This window comes from Bos indicus, chromosome 29, assembly GCF_029378745.1.
Source record: "Bos indicus isolate NIAB-ARS_2022 breed Sahiwal x Tharparkar chromosome 29, NIAB-ARS_B.indTharparkar_mat_pri_1.0, whole genome shotgun sequence".
In the NCBI taxonomy this organism is placed as follows: domain Eukaryota; kingdom Metazoa; phylum Chordata; class Mammalia; order Artiodactyla; family Bovidae; genus Bos; species Bos indicus.
Genome location: NC_091788.1, coordinates 26,774,237 through 26,798,528, shown reverse-complemented (window position 1 = coordinate 26,798,528; position 24,292 = coordinate 26,774,237). Strand labels below are relative to the sequence as shown.

General features: G+C 40.4%; 1 protein-coding gene across 3 annotated transcripts in view; it reads right to left on the bottom strand.

Annotated features, from left to right (window-relative positions):
• The window catches only part of HPS5 (HPS5 biogenesis of lysosomal organelles complex 2 subunit 2), a 50,055-nt gene that overhangs the window by 19,220 nt on the left and 6,543 nt on the right, over positions 1–24,292 (bottom strand). For all 3 annotated transcript variants that reach the window (XM_070782594.1, XM_019955155.2, XM_070782595.1), the window contains exons 2-19: positions 23,166–23,329; positions 21,084–21,194; positions 20,851–20,915; positions 20,206–20,398; positions 18,957–19,090; positions 15,445–15,657; positions 15,059–15,130; positions 10,462–10,550; positions 9,190–9,368; positions 8,172–8,330; positions 7,418–7,604; positions 6,628–6,751; positions 5,652–5,801; positions 4,047–4,124; positions 3,154–3,734; positions 2,052–2,172; positions 1,694–1,849; positions 620–739 (exon numbers count right to left, since the gene is read on the bottom strand). In XM_070782594.1, coding sequence (XP_070638695.1) covers positions 620–739; positions 1,694–1,849; positions 2,052–2,172; positions 3,154–3,734; positions 4,047–4,124; positions 5,652–5,801; positions 6,628–6,751; positions 7,418–7,604; positions 8,172–8,330; positions 9,190–9,368; positions 10,462–10,550; positions 15,059–15,130; positions 15,445–15,657; positions 18,957–19,090; positions 20,206–20,398; positions 20,851–20,915; positions 21,084–21,194; positions 23,166–23,273 — 2,840 coding nt within the window. In that variant the 5' untranslated portion in view covers positions 23,274–23,329. The remainder of the gene's footprint in view (positions 1–619; positions 740–1,693; positions 1,850–2,051; positions 2,173–3,153; positions 3,735–4,046; positions 4,125–5,651; positions 5,802–6,627; positions 6,752–7,417; positions 7,605–8,171; positions 8,331–9,189; positions 9,369–10,461; positions 10,551–15,058; positions 15,131–15,444; positions 15,658–18,956; positions 19,091–20,205; positions 20,399–20,850; positions 20,916–21,083; positions 21,195–23,165; positions 23,330–24,292) is intronic.

The window sequence follows — 24,292 nt, the reverse complement described above, 5'->3', positions numbered from 1 at the left end:
AATCTTAACTATGTTGAATTGGTTCATAGTGCTTTTCAGGTCTACTAAATCCTTCTATTTTTCTATTCATTCTATTAATTATTCTGAGTTTGATATTGAAACTCCAACTAAAAAATAATTGTAACATACAGTGGAACTATATGTAACTTTGTTCTGTATTTTCCAAGTCTCCTATAAAGGTGTTATCTTACTTTCACAATTTAAAAAAGAAAAAAAATGCCTAGATTAAACATTGTCTAGAAATCCCTTGGCAAATTTCTAGGAAGAAAACACACAAACAAACACACACACACTTTTCCCTCTAATACAAGTTTAATCACCAAGAGTTCTTAATGTTGATCCATGGAAAAGCCTCAGAGGCCAAATTTAATTCTCTGAAATCATGTGCAAAATTCTCCATGAATGTGTATTTTTCTGACAGGAATCATCAGATTCTCAAAGGGTCTGTGATTCAAAACAAATATTCAGAACTACTAGGCAGTACAGTCAGTCTGATTACTAACACGACTTGGGTAACTCTCTTCCACAGCTGTTTCTAAAGTAAGCCCTGAATGCTCTATATGAATAAACTAGTTCTGTTCCAAAGGAGCAGCCAAGCTTAGAAATGACTCCTTTATACCTGGGGTTTCCTTCATCATCCATAGTGCTGGTGCTTGGGGGAGCATCATGGGACACAGCCAACAGCAGCCAATCCAACCTTAAAGACTCTGGCTGTAGAAGGGACTCAAGGAAGGACGGCCTAAGAGAAAGTTGGAGAGAAAAATTATCAATATTCATGTTGAGAAAGGAAAGACAAAACGTGCAGATGTGATGAGAACGGTATTAAGGGATCAATATAGTGGACGAAACAACCTGAAAAACCTTCTGCTAAAAAATGGATAGAAGTGCTGGTGAAAATCTAATAGCCTTTTAAATGAACAGTTGGGCTTCAAGATAAAAAGGAAAACACCAAAGAGCCAAAAAAAGAAAGAAAGAAAGAAAGAAATACTAGTATATCAAATGTGAACCAATCAGAAAAGGGGAGAGGGGAAGTTGCCATTCTCAATAATCTAGGGACGTGTGTTTACTGCCACGGAGATATAGGAAAAGAGGCCTCAGCCCAAAGAGGCTGAGACAGCTGGAACTGAGAGCCACCCACAGAAAGCTGGGATATCATCACAAAAAGGAAGCAGAAAATCCACTCACTGGCAGGGAAAACAAGGAAGTTTATCAGTCTTAGCCTAGGCCCTGAAGCAGGAGTTTAACTTCACACTGTTGATCTGAGACTCTGAGAGGGAGAGGGGCAGCACAGAGAAGTGTGGTTAGGTGCACATTTGTGATGCGCACTGTGATTTGTGAAAGAGTGGTACATGACTGCCAAAGTCCTCCTCTTCTACAGCAGGTACCTCAATTCTGTGGCAGTTAACAGTAAAAAGGTTTCAACTGATTATACGAGAGAAATAACGCTCTATCAAGAGAAAGTGAAAGTCACTCAGTCCTGTCTGACTCTTTGCAAACCCATGGACTATACAGTCCATGGAATTCTCCAGGCCCAGAATGCTGGAATGGGTAGCTGTTCCCTTCTCCAGGGGATCTTCCCAACCCAGGGATCGAAACCACACTGCAGGAGGATTCTTTACCAGCTGAGCCACAAAGGAAAGGAAAGTCTTTATAAAAAAAGAAAGAGAGTCTGCAAATATTCTTTCCCTCTCACCGTTGATCTTCGGGCCTTGATTTCACCAGACTGTCTAAATAGGTCAAAAACTGAACAGGATTATGATGACAAAGTTGCATGACATCTGAAGGCAAAATGGATGGGTAAAACCTGATTAAGGATCGAAGGGCTGATTCTCCAAATTTCTCATACAATCTGCAATTAAAAACAAAACATGTTAGTCTCCCACTTCAGTAAGATAATATAACTTGGTTACATTATCTACATATTTATTAGAAATGAAAATAAATATACTAACAAGAAGCTGCTCAACATGTGATAGAGGAAAACTTTAGAGACTAAGACCAAGAAAATGCCTGGGCTTTAATGTATATGAACAATATATAGGACCACTCACCGGGCAGCATATGCAATCAACAAAGGACTGTCAAAAGGAACAGAGTCCTCCAATAACTTTAATCTTGTTGGAAGGTCTCCTTCTTCCATCTTTATATGTGTCGGACTGGAACTCACCATTTCTAAAAGACAAAGCACACCCTTTTCCCTTCATCTCATAGCTGAAAAAACTTAATTCACGAACACATTAATCAACAATCCACAACATTTGTAAAGCATCACAGGAGAGACAAAAAACACAAGAGAGACAATCTCTGCTTTTAAGATCCGTAAAATCAAACTGGGAGACAAAGCATACTCAATAAGACAAAGGGACAGATAACCAATATGTAAGTGACTATTACTATTGAAAAAGCCTTCTTTTTATATGTATTATCCATATTACATATATAAGCTATTATATATACTATATATATAGTATATATACATAGTACATATGTACCATTAATGCCAAATTCCTTAATTTTTTTTCTAGAACTGGTATCCCTAATCCATCTTTTGGAACATCTGTCCTCGGTGGATATATTAGCAAGAAATAAACTGTTCTATCTGCATTACTATGAAGTACCATAGCACTTGAGCCTACTCAGCTATTATGATCCCTCTGTGCCTCACTTTCCTCATCTACTAAAGAGAATGCCACCATCCACTCCAAGTGTCAGAAGGAGGAAATGAAACGATGCCAGAAAAGAGTTCAGAGTTAATAACTAGCACATGTAAGTACTTAGACATATGATCTCTCTATCAGTAAGTTATATTAGGGATTTTCTGGTTTTCACATATCAGCATTTATGAAATTTTGCTTAAATCCAACTTCTCCAACACTGCTACATCATTTTCTCAATGACTGTGAGAAAAATAAAACCAATTTCTTATAATAGCTGCAAGAACTATTAAAAACTAAATTGAGTTGTAGATCAATTTCTTAAAAAAGGAACAATCTCAACAGAAAACTAAATTAAATTGAGTAGAAAACTAAATGGATGGTTGACCAGAACAGCAATGATTTTCTACTTAAATATTTTTCTTTAAACTTAAAAATGTCAACATGCTATTGACCTCTATACAAATTTTTATCTTTAGTAAGGCAATCTGATTATTACCTTTCAATCCTTCAATAAAAGTATCCCAAACACAAGGACTTTTAGGGTAACTCAGCTTGATGCTCTCCTTTGCTCTTTTCAAATCCAGAAGAAAAAAGTACTTCTTTAGGAACTGACAAGTCAGCATTTCAAGAGAGCACTGCTGCAAAGTGTGGTCGCCATGTCCACTGGCACTTTTGATCTCAGAATTCAACACACTCAATTCCAAACACAATGTTGTCAATTCAGCCAGATCCTTCTGAAGACTGTCTGCTATACTCCAAGGAGAACATATTTGGAAAACGTCATCATCCAAGGGCTCCCTCAGACTATTTACAGATTCACATGCTGTTTGATCAATAGTTTCTTCATTGCCTAAAGAGTCCCTTTCTTCTTTTTCATATTCTTCATCTAATATTCCCTTTCTTGACTCATCAAGCAATTGCATATCCTGGTTTGATTCCACGGATGAGCTGCCAGTATCCGAAATGCCTGAAAAGTCCTTCACGGCAAATGTCTTTTCTAACTGTGAAAGCCACTCCCGTAAAACCATTCTCAGGGACTTCGGTTCAAATAAAACCAGTGGGTCCTGTAGCTTGCTCCTACACAAGACAGACAAGTATGAAACTTACGTTTTATGTGGTTTTTCAAAAACAAATAGTTTCATGTTAAATAAGCCTAACAGAGACAACATTACTTATCTGAATAAATGTTCCTTTTCAATATTTTTTTTCAACTCTTTAAATAAAAATGATCTTAGTATAAAGACAACAAGGAGAACATTAGCTTAGTACTAATTCTTGAATTTCAATGCCCAGTGAAGCCATCTCTGCCCCATATTGTCTCAGGACCATTACTTATGGTCTCATAAAGTCATTCACACTTACTATAAAACTTCATTCACAAATACTCACATTGCTTCTGCTGTTGCCATTGTGAGCTCTTGGAACTTGTCCTCTTCTGGAGGGTGACTAGTTATTTCTTCTTTTCCTCTAGAAAAGTATGAAAAAAGTTACAGCAGATTAGAACTTCCTTGGGTAAATACTTCTAAGTACTCACTAAATGGTACCTATTGTACTTAATGTTACACGAAGCAAACACACAAGTATAAAAAAAATGGTCCATGGCTTCGAGATGAGTAAGCTCAAGTCAGAAAGAAAGGCATGAAAAAAAACTCTATTACAAAAGAGAACAAAATAAACGCTAAAGAGAAGAATAAGCACTGTGCTCTGGGCACAGAAAAAGGAATAATTACTCTGACTAGGTGATCCAGAGGGCTTTCGAGGTGGGGCTAGTGGTAAAGAACCCACCTGCCACTGCAGAAGACATAAGAGACAGAGGTTCAATCCTTGGGTCAGGAAGATCCCCTGGAGAAGGGCATGCAACCCACTCCAGCATTCTTGCCTGGAGAATCCCATGGAGAGAGGATCCTGGCAGGCTACAGCCCGTGGGTCACAAAGTTGCTCACACAACTGAGCAACTTAGCACAGCACACAGGCAATCAAGATCCCCAAGGAGGTAGTATTCGCCTTAGGAAACAGGGGAGAAAATACTGCAGGTGGGAGAAACGTGTGAAGAAAAGCAGTGAGGTGTCCACACCCAGGTCTCTGACAGGATTAGAATTTCAAGTGCTTAGAAGGATGTGGCTAGAAATGAGGCTGGAAAGGTGGGGTCAGATCAGACTGAGGGCTGCCTTAAATACAAATGCCACAGCACTATCTGTACTGCTTTCTGATATTTATATATATATGGTTTCATAACTAAGCTACTCTAAAGGTAACACCCTTTTATCTCATCTGTCTCCATGGGTCCGTGGAGTCTATCTCAGTTCCTGGTGATGCTGAGCTTGTGTACTTCCAATGCCCAGATCACCTGAACTATGAGAAAAAGCAGAGAAAAGAGAAGATACACTGTGCCAGTCCAAGAGCTCTGCTGCAACTCCACCACACAAGGACTATGCCACCAGCACATCACTGGAAGATACACAACATCAGTGCCAAAGCTCTTTTCTTACAGGCCAGAGAGCACTACTCAGCAACATCACGGTGCTAGGCAGAAGCAGAACAAGGCCTAGATCCTTGGTCATCCTATTCTAATACAGCTTTGTTAACACCCTAGACATTTGAAGAGATCTGGAGGTGAGGGAAGTTGTTCAGGGGAAAGATAGAAGAAGCGCTCAATTAAAATTCTGTCTCGGGAATTCTTTCCTAGCGGTCCAGTGGTTAGGACCCTCTGCTTCCACTGCAGGGGACATGGGTTTGATACCTGATCAAGGAACTTAAGATCCTGCATGCTGCACAGCACGGCCACCAAAAAAAAAAAAATCTGTCTCAACAGACTTGCTACTGGTTGATGTAATTTTCCAATACTTACTTTGTAGGATTTACAAAGCTACACAATCTACAATGGAGAGAGTTATTGTGTGCCTTCTTCTTTAAAAAAAAAATGTAGTTTACGGTTCTCTTCAAACTACAACTATGTCCTCTAGAATTTGCACAGATTTCTCGGCAACAACTTACTCAATGTCTTCCTCCTTTGGGCAAGTGACTGGACTCACATCCTCTTCACAGGACTGCTCATCACCCCTAGGTTCTTGTCTCACTTTCAGATCAGGGCTTGTATGAAGGGTGCCAATCTTCTCAGTAGTTTTACGCACAAAGCTGGAAACACTGGAGGTCAAATACCAATAGACTACCATGAAAAAGGTCTCATTACTGCCAAGAATGAAAATTTCAGTACACGAGTTTTCTACGTTCCCATTAGTCTCTGAAGGGAACTGGGACTTACTAACAAGACTGTTTATTACAACTTCCCTAATCAAACTACAATTTCACATTAGGCCCACATAAATTTTATAACGTAAAAAGGATGCATTTACTAAACTACTTTGATTCAGCCCTAAAGAAAAGGTCTTTAATTCCAGCTGTGCCTACAGTGTTTCTGCATGTTGTCATCCTAAGCCATAGAATTTCTTCATGAAACTCAGCTGCTAACTTGTCACATTTATCCTTCTTGGAAAGCAAATATGTATCCAGTAGAACTCAGATTAGCAGCCCTGGCACAGTGTCTTCTCTTTCATGGTCAATCCCAGGCCCACAGAGTAGTTAGAAAGATTGCTGAGGAGTCTCCAACTCTGAGCACAAACTGAGAAATGATGAAGAAATGACTAATGCTATGTGGAAACTTTTCCTATCAGGGATGAGGGGAAAAAAAGATTTTTAAACTTTGGCTCAGTCTGGTGGGGAGGGTAGGGATGGGAAACACATTTGTAACAACTCAAATATCCAGCTACTCAAACAATCTTGAGGGTAGTTGCATTCCCCAAAATTGAAATGAGAAGTTAACAACTTCATATAACAGGCTATATGAGGAATAACCTAGTTACTTCCTTTTAAGACGTTTAAAATGTCTTTCTTCTCTCAGCACAGACATGCCTAATATGACAACAGAAGTAAAACCAGAAATAGGATTAATTGGCAAGACTAATAAGCTTACCTCTCCTTGACAGCCTGAAGAGACACAAGAGGAGATGGAGAACGAAATGATAATGGAATGCCGAAGGGGAGAAAAGTTTCACTTTTATCCGTCTCAAATGTCACTGATGCGTGAGAAACATTATCTGGACGAATGGAATCAGGGAAAAGAAACAAAATCTAATCACACGAAGAGTGTTTTAATCTTTAAAGAAATTCTGAAACGAATAAACCAAAGGAAATAAAAGATTCAATGTCAAAATCACAACTGACCCAAATACAAATGAGTGGAACACAGGTTTACAAGATGCCCAAGATGGTCCACATATAAAACACTCAGACAGGTACCTTAGTTTTTCCTACTAACCCTGAATCCCCATAGTCATAAAGGAAGTTTAGAGTCTCTATTAATCTCTTCTCAAGAGTTCGGCCACAGGAATACTTGAACATCGAAAAGTGAAGGCAATGACCCCCAAAACTGTAGTAATTTTTCATTCCTAATGAAAAATAATTCAGTTAGTCAGGATAAAATTGTTCTACTCTTTTGGTTAATGACTTCCTCTCTTAACCTTTCCCGCACTTTAATACAAGATCAAAATTAGGAACTTTACAAAATTTAGCTTAAACACGAGAGGGAAAAATTCCAACTAAACATAAACCCATTCCTCTAATGGTGAAGAGATCAGTAAGTCTGGATGGAAATTCTATCAACTTAATAAAAATTATTAACACCTTGTAGAGGAAAAAAAAAGAAGCCACAGACAATAACTGCTTCACATCAGCAATCAATAAAAACGCTTTCCTTTCCTCACCTTCACTTCCCTGGGAGCCACAGCAATGATCTGGCTGGTCCTCTTCTTGATGTGAGGCAAATTCTTTAAGTCTCTCATCTTCGGAGAGTGTCTGGCTGTGAAGGGAACAAGAGTCTTCATCTGACTGACTGCCTCTTCTACTATTAATGATACGATAAATACCAGAGTCCAAGATGCTGAAACTTTCCTAAAAAGAAAAAGAATTAAAGAAAAATTAAAATGTTTATAACACGATATAGCTCTTTTAAGGAAAAAATCAACACTAAAAGCAACAGGTCATTAATGACAATTATGGCTTATTAGAACAAAACAGTGAGCAAGGTCTTGGTCCCTCTCACATGCCTGCAGCATCATGAGACCAGATTTCTCTGGCCAGTCTCCACAAAGCCTGGCAGTGAGAATGAGGATTAAACAAGACAATCCTGAGCTGCTCTGAGACTCAAGCTAACATGAAGCATCTGAAACCACATACTAGGGGCAGTTTAACTTGTACTGGAGGTTACATAATGCACATTTTCAAACAACATATAATAAACAATGACAAAACAAAATGCAGCTCTAAGACACACACAAAGAAGTGCTTCAGAGAGCTGTCCAAGAGCTGAAAGAAAGCCCCCTCTTGACACCCACCGCCTCCCCTCCAGTACAAACACTGGAAAGAAGCTAAGTTTTGGGATCCTGGAAATAAGTGAGAACAACCTAATGGAGAACATCTCACTATACAGCAAAACCCTTTGAAAGTGTGAATACTTACATGTGATGAAATGGAGCTTCTTCTACTGCTACAGGCTGAATCCAAAGGTTCCAATTTTAAGATCAACTCTTCCAGTTGGGAAATTAGATCACCATAGGTTGTTAAGTCTAGCTGAGATTTCAAGTGTTCCAATTTATCTACAGTTAAAGTTTTTCTTCCCTAATAAAAATGACAAGTAGAAACCCAGTAGGAGAGCTTTCCATTTGTAACTAATTCCATATTCAAATTGCCAATACATTGACAGAGGTCTAACATAGAACATAAAACCTCAAAGGTGTTTTAAAAGGGCTTTAAAAGCTAGTAAAAGACTTAATGAGAATTTTCTTAGGAATTAAGCATTTAATTAAGAGTTACTGCACACATAATAATTTCACTTAAAACAAGGCCTGAAACTAAAATAAATTTGTGGGTAAATTTTATTTTGGGGCTTCCCTGATGGCACAGATAGTGAAGAATCTGCCTGTAATGTAATGTAAGAATCTGCCTTTGATCAAGACCCAGGTTTGATCCCTGGATCAGGAAGATCCCTTGCCTGGAGAATTACATGGACAGAGGAGCCTGGAGAGCTACAGTCTGTAGAGTCACAAAGAGTAGGACATGACTAAGTGACTAACACACACACATTCGGTTTTTCTCGCCCCCACTCCCCACTCCACACTTACAGGTCATGCTTCCTTTCGGGATTTATTACTGCTTAATCTGCAAGCTATTGTGCTGTTCACAGTTGCTCAGTTGTCTCCGGCTCTTTGCAACCCTATGGACCATAGCCCACCAGGCTCCTCTGTCCATGGGCTCTTCCAGGCAAGAATACCAGACTGGGTTGCCATGCCCTTCTCCAGGGGCTCTTCCCAACCCAGGGGTCAAACTCACGTCTCCTGCATTGGCAGATGGATTATTTACCCCTCAGCCATCTGTGAAGCCCCCTGCAGACTAATAAATACAAGCAACTGTGTAGCATAATCCCGCAAACCAGAATGATCTTAACAACCCAGATGAACATGTAAGCTCTCTGACTCACTCTGCTGGCAATGACAGAATTTTGGAAAAGACAGCAAGTTCGAGCAGCCAGGTTCCACAGGCCTCTCCTTAGCAGACGTTCCACACAGCGCTCCACAGACAACAGGGAGAGATGTGAGACCTTCCCATTCAGGTGCAGACAGAACAGCTCGTTCTTGCAAACAGCCACATCCTGAATATCTACAAAAACCACAGGGGTGAACATGCAGGATGCTGACCAAATATTTCTTTTCCGTTTTTGTGACTGAATGAAATTATTATAATAAATTCATTTTATACAGTTTGGTTTGATCGAATTTCACCTCTATTTTTATATTTTCATTTCAATGAGAAAATCATATTTTCGACACTATTCTAAAAAGATCAAGAATAAGAGGAATACCTGTCTGATCTAAAACCCTATATTTAAAAATGCTGTTTTTTTTGTGAAAAGAAGGGCACTTTAAAAGAGGACACTTCTGAGACCAGACTATCACATTTCTGAGAGTAACAAATTTGATGTCAATAAACAGACTTTAACACATATGTAAATCAACAAACTGTTCCTAAAAAAATACCTGTCTTGGCAGAACATTATGAAAGAATAAAACACTAGTTTTCACAGGAGACCCTCAGGAAACTTAATTCACAAGAAATCAATGTTGATCAGATCATGAGATAATGGTTTCTTTATCTTTTTAATGTTTTTACAAAGTACAAAATGATCCGTAAGTCAAGATACAATCTCTGGGCAATCATACTAAAAATGCTAGATTTATTTCCTCCGTTTCTGGTTTAAACCAGAAGAATACAGCGACTGATAGTCTTTGCCTCAGCCACATAAAATAGCTATTGTTCCCACAAGGACTTTTTGAATTCCCCCCTCCCCTGCCCTCCGCCCTGTTTTTTGCACACAAGAAGTGTTTATTAACTAGGGATTCCCCAATACATCAACCCCAAATTATTAAGCCACAAAACAGGAGTTAAAGCAAGATTTCTAACAGAGGTAAAGGTTAAGGGTAAGTAGAAGGGGGAAATTAACCCATTCAACCCTTAGCAGTGGTTGCTAATACTTAAGAGAAAGTTTTATTTAAAATAACTAACTACAAATTCACAAATGTATACTTGGGAAGTACCTTATGATGGAATACACCTATGATGTTAATCTTTAAAAGAAATGTCACCTCGTTCTACTTTCTACTTCTTACACTGCAAGAGAATCCTCCTACAATAACTAAATCTTTCAGAAGCATGCAATTAAAAATTATATAAGGAAAAAAAAAAACATAATTACCTTTGACTTCACTCCAAAGAAGAACTTGAACATTCTGAGGAATGAAAATATAAATTCCTCTTTCTGTCCAAGTCAGCACACAATGCTCACTGCAAAAAAACATGGAAGAGGTCAAGAGAATTCTAGTTTGCTTGGAATCAGAAGTTTATAATTCCCTGAATTCAGACCCTCACATTAGCTATTAAAAGCAAGATCTGCGTATACAGAGAAAACCCAACAGCTAATTCAGCTAATCATGTCCTATCACCTCTTTTTTGTCTGTGACAAGAGCCCACTGAAAGATATCATAACATGATGCCAAAATGGGAAAAATTCAGATACACTAAATACCTTCTACAAAAATAAAACGCTGATGTTTGTTAAAATAGCTAAACCTCCCATATCTGGTATGACAGGGGCCCATTTAAAACCAAAGACTAAACATAACATTTTACCATTCCTCACTGCTCTGGTAAGCTACTTTTAGGGAGGGAAATACTTTGATGTCCTTACTTTTATGTGGGCAATAAAAGGTTGAAAACTCCCAGTCAACTCTGAGAGTTTTTGTTTGTTTATTAAAGGCTATACCTGTATTATCTAACCTTGCAGCAACTCATCAAGATAGAAGCACTATTCCTATTTTGTAAAAGAGAGAAACTGAAGCCCGGAGAGATAAATAATATGTCGAAGGCCATTTAGCACGAATATACAAGAGTCCAAATTTATCCCAAGGAGTCTGGGTCCAAAATCTGACTTTTTTCTCCACACCTCATAGAATCTACTGCTACCCTCACTGATCCTCAATGACCCACCCACTGTTATCTGGAATCCTGAACATTCCACTTATCTATAGTCTTGAAAGGTCACAGATTTTCTAGCTGCCAAACCCAATAACCTCCTTCTTCATTTTCCTTCTTGAGCCCCAGCAGGGGCCAACCCTGCATATTGTCCCTTCCTTCCTGAGTCTCACTTCCTAGACTCTGGACACTGCTTCATCCACCTCCCTTCCCAGTCCTCTGGTACTCTGCATCTTGGCTCATTTCCTTCTATACTCCTTTGCTCATGTATCTCATTAACTCTCTCCAGGCTGCTATGGCTTTTTTATACACCACCAGTAATCCCTACTTCTCGTTCCTGGTCAGAGCTTTCTCCATATATAACATTCTCACCCTAACCACCTCTCAAGGATTAGCAGCAGCTTTACTCCCCTTTGAAATCCTCCGCGACAGTTCTCAGCCATCGCTCACAACTCTTACTTTTGATTGCTGTTAAACATTTTCTAGAAATAAACTATATCTCTCCAAAAATTATGATCTTGAGAACAGGGACTTTCATTTCGTTTATGCCTCCAAGTGCACTACAAATGGTAGGTACCAGGTGGTTACAGAACCAAGAGTGATATTTAACAGGAACTGGGTCATCACACAAATATTCAACATTTTGCCAATATAAGATCAGATCACTGTCCCTACAGAAAAGTAACCTTTGTCAGAAAGAAGAAAGAAATCATCAGAAGCATAGTTAAAACTAAAATTGGAAGGCTGCCTTTAGGAGCCAGAGGGGAAAAAAATCAGACCAGAAGATCCTGAATACAGAGATACAGGATCACGGTTTTGATACTGAACTTCATACTCAGGTTGGAAAAATTCCATAAAAATAGGTATGGGCTGGGGCAGAGGAGGACTTAAGAGCTAAGACTTTGTCATTTATACAGCCTTCACCCCCTTATAATAAACAGAAAGCGACACAAGCCTAACAACACTGTTTAAAAAGTTAAAGACGGGAGGGATTTCCCTGGTGGTCCTGTGGCTTAGACTCCATGCTCCCAATGCAGGGGCCCCGGTTCAATCCCTGGTCAGGGAGCTAGATCCACATGCACAACTAAGAGTTCACATGTTGCGACGCAAGAGCCTGCAATTCGGATCAAAGGCCCAGCGTCCCACAACTGGACCCAGCACAGCCAAGTAAATAAATACAATTCTTTTTTTAATTTTTTTAAGTTAAAAACAGGAAAGTGATATCAGTGTACCCAAAAGGAAATTAAGTATACAAATTTGCTTCCTTGTGGGATTTCCCCATGGGATTCATGGGTATAGCAGTGAAAGTTATCATGACACAAATGGGGGGAAAAAAGTAACAACAAGTCCTCTTACTGATTTTTTTATTTAGTCATTATTTGAGAACTTTCATGGCAGATAGATGGGGAAACAGTGGAAACAGTGTCAGACTTTATTTTGGGGGGGCTCCAAAATCATGGCAGATGGTGATTGCAGCCATGAAATTAAAAAACACTTACTCCTTGGAAGGAAAATTATGACCAACCTAGATAGCATATTCAAAAGCAGAGACATTACTTTGCCAACAAAGGTCCATCTAGTCAAGGCTATGGTTTTTCCAGTGGTCATGTATGGATGTGAGAGTTGGACTGTGAAGAAAGCTGAGCACCGAAGAATTGATGCTTTTGAACTGTGGTGTTGGAGAAGACTCTTGAGTCCCTTGGACTGCAAGGAGATCCAACCAGTCCATCCTAAAGGAGACCAGTCCTGGGTGTTCATTGGAAGGACAGATGTTGAAGCTGAAACTCCAATACTTTGGCCACCTGATGCGAAGAACTGACTCATTGGAAAAGACTCTGATGCTGGGAGGGATTGGGGGCAGGAGGAGAAGGGGACAACAGAGGATGAGATGGCTGGACGGCATCACTGACTCGATGGACGTGAGTCTGAGTGAACTCCGGGAGTTGGTGATGGACAGGGAGGCTTGGCGTGCTGCGATTCATGGGGTCGCAAAGAGTCGGACACGACTGAGCGACTGAACTGAACTGAGAACTTTCTACGTGCCGAGCACTGTGCCAGCAGTAGAGGAGCTAACAGTGTGGTGCCGGGATGGACATGCACAGTCCAGCGAGACAGGATGGTGAGGCAGGAGCGAACAAAAGTGACAACGGTGCAAGGGAGCGAGCGTCTGACGTGAGCCCCTGGAGGAGTCGGGAAAGCCTTCAGAGTGGCATAATTATACTTAAGCCGAGGAGCAGGCAGAGCCACATCATGCAGGGCTTTGTTAGCCAGGCAGGAACTCTAATGGGAGCTTTAAATAGCTTAACTCAAAGAACTAAGAAGAGAACCAAGCAGACTGTGGCCTTCCCATTAAAAAACATACTTCTGGGTAAGGGACTTGCCTGCACCCCACACAGTCAACAAATGTTTAAGTGTCTATGATGTGCCAGGCATTATGCCAAACACTGAAAAAAACACAGTGACTAAAACAGACACCAAACCCGCGTGGACCTTACCGTCTAGGAATAAGATAGGCATGTATGTTTGAATATGTAATTATAAACTGTGATAAGTGGCATAAAGAAAGAGTTTTTAATATGCTTCATCTATGGGCAAATAAATAGCTTTCTCCAGTAACTTTCAGGATGAATTATGGATTTATCAAAGAGTTACACTCTTTACAATTGTCTTCCAAATATTTCAGTGGAGGTAGTGCAACATATACATACATTAGTTAGGGGCAGTTAGTTGACATTTCAAGTGTTTTGTTTTTTGTTTTTTTAATTACACTCAAAGAGAGGTTAGTTAGCCTTTGAAAAAACTCAATTGGAGCCAAACTCCAGACTACCCTGTAACAGCTCTACAGAATGTTTCCTGAATCTTCATTATCGATCTTGTTAATTGTTAATTAGGCTAAGGGATATTAGAAATAATATCCTATTGCTGTTGCCTGGAAAATCCCATGGACGGAAGAGTCTGGTAGGCTGCAGTCCATGCTAAGGGTCAGACACGACTGAGCAACTTTACTTTCACTTTTCACTTTCATGCATTGGAAAAGGAAATGGCAACCCACTCCAGTGTTCTTGCCTGGAGAATCCCAGGGACGGGGGATCCTGGTGGGCTGCCGTCTATGGGGTCACACAGAGTCGGACACGACTGAAGCGACTTAGCAGCAGCAGCTGAAATAAGAGAAGTTCAAGACATACAGACTGACTGGAAACCATACACTGGGCACTCCCATGCTTGTAGAACAAGCTGTAAGAACTGGCAAGCCCAGCAGCTAACAGCTCTAAGTGGCACTCTGTGCTACCGCTTAATAGTAGACTTTTTTGAACCTAACCCAAATAGAAAGCTAGCTAAACTGTGACTTTAGAACATGGCTGGCTGGATCCAACTTGAGCAGATCTTTCATGCAAAGCACCTAAAGAACAGGGAGCTGAAATTTCACATTGACAAGAACAAATTCTACAACTACTTTTGCACTTGCTTGCTAAGAAACATACATATGCAGCCGATTTCAGTCTGAGGCTAGCTTTCATTGTTGTATCCCACCAGGGAGGGGAGGTTATGAAAGAATGTGTACCTATAGCTCTGAGCTCTAATTGTCAGATATACCCAACAACTATAAAGTGTGCAAGTGGTTTAGGGCAGTTCAAAAAAGAAAGGGAAGTGTATTTCTATGCTTTTTTTCCATTCCTCTTATATATAGCACTTTACACAGTCATTTCCTGATTTTCTAAAAATGATTTAATACAAAAACGAACTTAAGAAGCTAATTGCCTCTGAACAAGAAACAGATGAAGTTGTTTTTTTTTTTTTTAAGGATAAAGAGAGAAACTTACCTAATATGTAAGAGTTTGGGGAAAGACAAAGACTGGGAGGATCCAATCGTATGATCATACTGAGGTTCTGATCTAGGAAGTAAACATGATTCATGGTTTAATCTCAATATAAAAGTATCTTTTTCGATACACCGGAAAATTTCTGCCTACAAAACAAATTCAAGAGCCAGTTCACTGCATTTGCTCTTGTTCAATTTGCTTTAACCATATAAAAAATAATTGATTAAAGAGTTTTAGGTTTCTCTGAATCTTTTAATAAAAATTCTACTTCACTCTTAAAAGGTATGATAAAATCTTTGATGCATATAGAATGTCAGAGGTTTCAACCCAACCCCCACCCCATGTAAGTTCCTCAAATACTTCCTACTGAACATATAAGTCATTACCTTAGATTAATCACAGGAAGAGGTGGTGAGGAGAGGAGTTTCTTAAACTGATGTGTGCTTAAAACTTCTCCATCAAAGTTCACCTCCCACATCCTGGAGCCAGGGCGAGCACAGTATATTAGGGGCTGCTGGCCTGCAGAACACCTTCCCGGGAAGAAACAAGCTCCATATTCTCCATCTCTTTCCTTGTTTCCAATTTTCCAAAATTTTTCTCTAATACCCCCCACAAAAAGAGAGAAATCATGTTTACTGACAGAAATGTCAAAAGCATTGGACTGCAAATCCACATGGCCGTAATAACCGCACCCACAATGTCCTCCCTTTCTTCATATTAGCAATTTACTGGAACAAACAACAGAATGGAAAGATCAAAAACAGGGTTACAACTCTCATTTGCCATTAACTATTTCTGTTACAGGAAGCAAAACACTTCAGGTTAGTATTCAGTTTATTAGCCACAGTCAGAGTTAATGTGAAGGCTCTTTTCCAAAACTAAAGATGAGTGCTCCCAAACCATTTCCTACATCCTTAAATCCTACTGACTGCTCATCTGGTTTTTCAGCTGCCCCGTGGAGGCCACTGATCTACTCTCCAATCCTGTCTCCAGGCCACTCGTCTGTCACAAATACCCAATAAACGCCTCACTCTTTCCTGAAAACGCTAAGTCCTTCTGAAAGTCTGTACCTTGGGACATTCCGTTCCCCTAGGATTACACGAACTAGCTATATAAAAGAACTGCACATACAAAGCTGCCTGAGAACATGGAGGGTGAGGATGAGTATGGCTCTTCCCAAACACTCCTTTATTTTTCATGAGCTAACTCCATCCTTCCTCCTCTGACAGCCTTCTCTGACTCCTACAAGCAGAATTTCAGGCTTCCCATGCCATGTTTTCAAAGCATTCACCGCATCGCATGTGGCAGTGGTGTCTACTTGAACGGGAGGTGCTAGTGGCGAAGAACCCACCGGCCAGTGTAGGAGACGTAAGAGACTCTGGTTCCATCCCTGGGTAGGGATTTTGATCCCTAGGTAGGGAAGATCCCTGGAGGAGGGCATGGCAACCCTCTCCAATATTCTTGTCTAGAGAATCCCCATGGATGGAGGAGCCTGGCGGGCTACAGTCCACAGGGTCACAAAGAGTCAGACACGACTGAAGCGACTTAGCACCTGTGCATACACCCTGCACTAAACTTGCTTGAAGAATAAAACAAAACATCAGCTTTACTAGAAGAATAGTTTTAAGGATTAACTAAAATAAGCCAGAAATGTATTTTATTTCCCAAATAAGGAACATAAGTAATGAAACCATAACTTCTTGTATTGCTCTGTATGCACTTCAAAGCACATTCACATACATAATTCTTTTAGTGAAGCTCATTAACAACACTGACAGAAAGCAGCAGGAAAAGCAACCGCGTATCTCACTTGGGTTAGTTATCAGGAGCCTTGGTTTGAACAAAAAAAAGTGTTTGTTTGGAAAGGAACATAGCTTGAAACAAACAAAACTTTAACATAAATAAAAAATGTTAATTATTGTACTATCCAGGTTCCCCCAAACTGAATTCTAGCTAATGAATAAGGCATTTCTAAAACATGTTATTTTTGCAGTTGGCTATCCTCATAACCAACTCTAGTCACAATCCTGTGAAACGGGAATTAGCAACTATATTGCACAGAGATAAAAATAAACCTCCATTTATTTAGCTCTTTATACCATTTCACTAGATTCTCAAAACAACCCTAGAAAGGTGTTAATTCAGTCCAGTGTTCTGACCACTTGTCAGAATGTCAGTCAGATTTCTGAACTGGACTATGTAGTAAACAGGAAAAAACGCAGATGAGGAATATTTAAGAAATTTGTGAGGTTAACTAATATTTTACTCAAATCTCAAGAGTAGATTTAATGGCCAAAAGGTCCAATGTCAAAGGATATACTAGAAGTAACTGAGGTACAGAAAAGACACAAAACCAAGACAGAAAGATTCTAGTCTGCCTCCTCCAGCCGCATGTCAAGCAAGCTCTACTGCTCACTAGGTCTAGGCTAAAAGTGAACGGGTGACATTGGATGATATCCAGTTCTATAAGCCTAACTTCATCACTAACCCACAGTCTGAAATAAGTCAGAACCAAGTACATCCCCCTTCCTACTAATTCCAGGTAAACGGATGCTTTGCGTCTCAAAGCCTTGCTCCACAGCTGTATACCTAGGTTCTGATACCAGACACCTGCAACCTCCTATTATGGTCTCCTTTCCACAAGTCTTTCTCATCCTAAGAAAACAAAGTGCAACCTCTCCTCACCTTCTCACGAGATAGAAGAACCCCCAGAAAGACATAAAAAGCTTCCAATCCTGGATAGTTCTAAGAGGACCAATTTCCAAACCCTGATTTCCCACATGTACACTTCCTTAAAAATGATCTGAGAGCCCATGTACTTAGTTAGAGTGACATTTACAGCTGTCACTCTCAGTATGGTGCAAACTTACCAACAGGATCCCCAGCAACTCCCAGCTCAAGCCAGAAGGACACATCTTGGAATATGCCTAATTCTTTCTCGCTGCTCCCCAAGAGGCTGCACCTTCCTACTAGAACAGCCTCTCCTCTCCTACCTTTCTGCCTTCAAACCTCACCTACTAAACCTCCTCATCAAATTACTGAAGCTGGCTAGCGGACTCACAGGGGTTTATCAAGCAATTTTCTCTTTTTTCGTGTGTGCTCAAAATTCTCCATAACACATTTCTAAAAGAGGGGATGGGTTCGGAGGAATATGGTAGCTGGCCAAGGCTGCTGGAAGGGAAAAGGTGGGGTGGGGGTGGTGAATATTTCTATGCAGTGAGAATGGCTGAGGAACTTAAGCACAGTGATACACAGGATTTATTCATTTCAAGCCATTTCCTGTTCTGGTATTTCACAGCCACTACCAATACACTCCTTTGCCATTCACTGGCCCTTTGGCTTGACCCTTGAGATTTCAGTAAATATTTGTCAGCTTCACAAAGTTCTTACTTATTCACCACCCAGTTTTACCTTTTAGTAAAATTCTATTAAATACACAGCAAAATTCCACATCACCATAAAATCTGAGACTCTGAGCCATGTGTGAGAGCAGTTCTCCTGGGTTCCATTATCCTTGCTCTCCACCTGGGCACCTTTCCCAAAAAGTCTCTCGCTTTTCCAGCAAAAGAAAAAAACTACATATCCAATTTCAACAACAACAACAAACTCAATCAAAGAAGACGACCTGATTCCCCATATAGGAACAGGCCTTTGTTCAACCTTCCTTCATGGCACTCAGACCAGGCTTCTTGGTAGAACTGAGTTTTTACCTTAGTCACCCACTGGACTATGGTCACTCTCCTCTATATCCTCTCTGCTCTCTAACATCAACTTGCACAGAGCTGGTTCCTTATTAATATTTGTATAACTGAATTGAAGAAATTGGGCGAGATGACTTCTAAGTCCCTTCCAGCTCTGAAATTCTGTATTCCCAATGACTCATGGTTAGTAAGTATACCTCTCAGTGTCACACAAGAAGGATCGAGTAAGCGAAGATACAAGGAGTCTTCCATCCAAATAATCTAACTGGACAACACAGGAATCAACTGTCGTTATTGTCTGAACAGGAAACATCACAAAGGCAGCAGCTGCCTAAAGGGGATGTGACAAGAAAATAAAATTTATCTTTGTGTATACACATAATCCTCCTCTCTTTACCTTTTAAATGAAAACAGCTTAGATAGCAAAACAAAAATTTTAAATGGACCAAGATTAATTTGCCTGTTAGACTGAGTTTCATCCATTCGTTTTGTGAAATGAATGGATCTACATAACTGCAGAGGAGAATTCTTAAGGCTCTGTTTGTGATTATCTATTCTTAGAAGCTGGGATGAAAAAGACAAAATACGTTTTGGAATATATGAGAGAACTGTTCACCTGTAGACAGTACTTCTCCACTCGGAAAAAAAAGACAAACTAGGGCTAAGAATCCCAAATGTATTTTGGATGAAAAATACATTATGAATCAAGTGGTAACTGTGATGGGTCATCGTGAATATTTCATTAACACATCAAGAATACTCTGATGTGTTAACTAAAAAAATTATTAGGCAATGGTATTTAAATCTCTTCTAATCTGCCACGATCCTGCAAGGAAATAAGCCAATGAGAGACAAGTTCCCCACTTCTGATTTAACAGCTTTGGAAAAGGAAGACAGTGAAAAGCAGGTCTGCTTAACGACAAACTGGAGCATTCCAGGAAGCCTCAGGACCCACACTGCTGAGCCCAATGCAGGGAGTGCCTTTTAGATTCCATTCACAAGTTACATCTCTCCTGAAAGAAAGTATACCTGCACTCAAGAATTTCTTCAAAATGGGGACCAGGAGAATAGGAGCCTGGGCAACTGGTACCATTTCTCCATGTCTGCCATTTTATTCACATAACTAATAAACAGGCATCTGTTCTTTCTTGACAGCCAACTATTAAAGAACGCTTTATTTAAGTGGGCCATCCAGGTGAATTATGGAGTAATGTAATAGACAACGTGCAAATTATGAAAGTTAGCTCACAGTCATTCTGCAACACGACCAAGATAAACCAGGCTACCATACATACTACATGCAAACAAGTTTTCTCAAAATTAATGGTCTGGGCTCTAGATAACCCTGAAAGACATAAAGATCAAACTGTGTTCTTTAATTGAAATTCTGTAAGACAACATCTTATATATTCACCCACTTACACAAAGCACTGAACTGGTTCTCACCTTTGCTTGCTTAGAAGTGTTGAGTTTGATGGCAGAAACTTTCCCCAGATGATCACCTACAAATATTCTAAGAATAGCTGTATCCCAACAGAGAGCTGTAATTTTTCGGCCTTTGTGTTCTGAAGACACATAAATTCGTTCTGGCTTCCCGCGACGCTCTTGATTTAATTCCCAAACAACTACAAGACCTTGACTGCAAGAATGGAGACACAGAAGCAAATTTTTGGCAGTGGTGAAAAATGTACAATTTCACTGCATCACAGTATCAACTATATTAAGTATATAAGCATATTCTTTTTCTTCAGAAAAGAGGAAGTAGAAAGCCAAGGTATTAATCTCCTTGCTTTAGTCCACCGATTTAATACAACAGAAAACTTTGAGGTCCTAAGTTATGTTACCTTTCTACTTTGAAGTCTCAGAAATGTTGCCTCATATTAGTGTTTTCCACGAATCCTATAGTGACCAACTGCCCATCCTGGTTTGCTTGGATCTAAATGGTTTCCCAGGTCACAGGACTTTCAGTGCTAAACAAGAGTGAGGCCCAGGCACACCAGGATGATTGGTCACCCTAATAAACACACAACCCCATTTTTCAATTTCAGATGCATTTGGGAAAAATCAGATAGTTTCAAAACAGTTTCTCACCTGGTAGCCACAGCAACATAATCATCATCATGTAAACAGCAGGCTATCTGAGAAATTGCACCTTCCTAGAGCACAGAAGGAGAACTATTAGGCAGCTCCTCAAAAACGTGTAATTTACTACTCAATCTCAAGTTTTACCTTCTTCTTTTATTCCAAATGATGTTTACAATGGAGAACTCACATTTATGACAGATACTCTAGATGGTACATGACAGGGCAACCCTTAATCTTACCCTGTGAGAAAGAAAAAGCCTGTGCTTCCAGCCTTCTTTCTGAATGAGGTTGAGTCCTCCTCCTGAACTGCCCAAAGCCAACCATTTTCGAGACACGGCTATGCTCGTGCACTAGAAACATGGAAACAGACAAGTGAGAGACTCTCAGCCACTAAGCAAATCAAACTATCGACTGGAAATAAGACACTGAGAATTTGTGTCAGGTTCCTCCCCACCACTCTACCCACTGCCCAGTTAGATACCATCCAACAGGATTCAAGCTCTTATTCTAGAATAGTGAAAGATACAGAAGAAAGGACATTTCAGTTTCAACTTTTTAACTGAATCTCAAAATGGCTGAATAGGCTCAATTGTATAAATGAGTAATTTCCCCCTTGGCAGAAGCCAGTTACTAGCCTATTCATCTTCTGGGCAATTCAGCTAGGTCATTCCAATGCTGACCGCAATGATGGAAGATCAAATACCCAGGGGATAAAGCAACCACTTTAACCATGTGTTCAGGTAAATCCTTTCTAGTCTGTACGATGAGAACAGAAAACCCACAGCTCTGAGAGCAAGTGAGACTGTAGACGACGCAAATACAAGTCGCTGTACTATTAGATCTCCCCACACCTTCCTCTCCTTATCCAGAAAAAGCAGTGGCCATGCTGTGCCCAGAACACTACGGTAAAAATTACTGGTTGGCAAACAAACATATTCCCAATCCTCTTCAACCTTGCTTCTTTCTACTATGCTGCTGCTACTGCTGCTAAGTCGCTTCAGTCATGTCCGATTCTGTGCGACCCCACAGACTGCAGCCCACCAGGCTCCCCCGTCCCTGGGATTCTCCAGGCAAGAACACTGGAGTGGGTTGCCATTTCCTTCTCCAATGCGTGAAAGTGAAAAGTGAAAGTGACGTCACTCAGTCGTGTCCGAGTCTTATCGACCCCATGGACTGCAGCCTACCAGGCTCCTCTGTCCATGGGATTTTCCAGGCAAGAGCACTGGAGTGGGGTGCTATTACCTTCTCCATCTTTCTACTATAGAAGCTGGAAAATCCAAATCTTCACTTACCCAGTTTCTTTTGCAGCTAGGGGGAGCCCTAGAACTCAAGTCCAGCTAATGAGACTAAGCCCTGTGAGGGCTTCCTGGAAAACACTGCCCTCTCAGATAAATGGTAGAATCTGAAGGGGAAAAAAGCCTTTGTCTCAGGCAGCTCCATCTCACTTGAGCTGCTACTGGAGATAATCAAGACTTGAAGCCGGCCGTTTATCTTGCAAATGTGACCAACAGTCAATATACAGAAGCTAGCAGAACGGGAAAGATGGAAAGCCTGGGTCCTAAGGAATATCAGTGGCCACCACACTAATCCCAGAAATAACGACTTCCAACCAGGTTATAAACACCTTTATTGCTTGAGCCATTACTGAGAAGATTTTCTGTAACTTGCAGCTAAAAAAATGTCAGCTACCAACCCTCATAATTGTTGCTCATATTACTTTGCCTATTACTTCCCGTTCCTTTGCTCAGAGGCTAGAAGGGTGCTCTGGGGTGAGGAATTGGTTATGAGACTGTTCTTTACCATGTCATTCCTGAGTTTATCAAATGAACTCAGAGTTTGAGAGAAGCACATACTCCTTCCCCACAGAACTAATTTTTGGTTAATTTTGCAATGCTAATTTTTAGCTCCGTTCCCTAAAACAGAGGGGTACATCCAATTCCTTGTTTTGAAATGAACTTCACAGAACTGCAATGGTTCTTATTGTTCAAAAGGCAATGAGGTATACTCATTTAAACTATGTTATTTTCAATCAAATACATTACTTTCTGAGAGAAGGCAGTAAGATTTGGGGGAGGGGGTGGATTCAGTAATCAATATCATGACTTCTAAGGATGGGAAAAAAGAATTCAATCAACTGCTTGAAAAATAAATCAAGAAAGTGCTAGGAAAATACTACTTCTATGCAAAGTATTACAGTACAGGTAAGAACACCCAGGAGTCTATGAAACATAAAAAATGTTTGGGAGGGGCACACATGTAACAAAGAACGCACCAAACTATCAATATGAAAATAAAACTGATATAAGGATCAAGAAAATCACCTTTAGACGAGTGGAGTCCAGCCTCAGGGCTGAAAGTAATGGATCCAGAGACTCAAATTCTGCAAGAACATGGCTGTAGGACTCTGGTATCACTGGCACAAAAGTCATTTACCCAGACAGATGAAACTACGTTGAGGGACAGGCACACTGATCCTGAATAAAACCTGCAGAAATATAATTTGAGAAGCTCACCACTCTTTCAGCAAGCATTAAATGAACAGGTGTTACAGCGAAGAACAAAATCTGACTCCATGATGGATCTGTTCCTTTTAACCTTTGCTCCCCATTGCTGTTGCGATCCATACATAATGGCCTGCCTCAAGGAACCCTGCCCCTCTACCTGAATCTTAAACCAAAATGCCTTTCTTCAGGACCCGCTCCACCTGTGGATGGCTACAGGAAGGGAGAAATTAACAGTCCCCTCCCTGAGGTTGGCCATTCCGGGAGATGTCTGCAAGATTAATAGCCTTTTTACTTTACTTCCTCACCTTCCTCCCCACCCCTAGAAAACAATCTGGTATCCAGACCCCAAGAAGATGGTTATTTTGAGACAGGAGTCCTGCCATTGTCTCGGTCAACCACCTTTCCAAATAAAGTTATTCTTTGCCTGAACACTTCTGTCTCCGATTTACTGGCCTGTCGTGCGGTGAGCAGGGCAAGCCTGGACTCAGGAACAAGTGGAGAAAACAAGGAAACATGAGAAAGGGACAAGGATTCCCTACTCTGGAGGTGCCTGGCATCTAGGTGGGAAGAAAACAAGTACAAGTAACATTATACGTGAGTCAGCTTGTACGGTATCATTCCCTGACTCTAAAACTCCCAGAGAAAAAAAATCCAGATTCTCAAGGTTCTCCATAATCCTATCCTACTCTATTTATCTAACAGTATAGAACAGACCCTGCAAAATATAAGGGGAAATTCTGTCAAGCTCCTCTGTGGTAAAATAGCAACTCCAGCTGCAATTCTTTGAGCTGTAAATCATGTGTCTGTAAGTCTCTCACTGCATTCAATGGTTGCTGCTAAGTCGCTCAGTAGTGTCCGATTCTGTGCGACCCCATGGACTGCAGCCCACCAGGCTCCTCCGCCCATGCGATTTTCCAGGCAAGAGTACTGGAGTGGGGTGACAT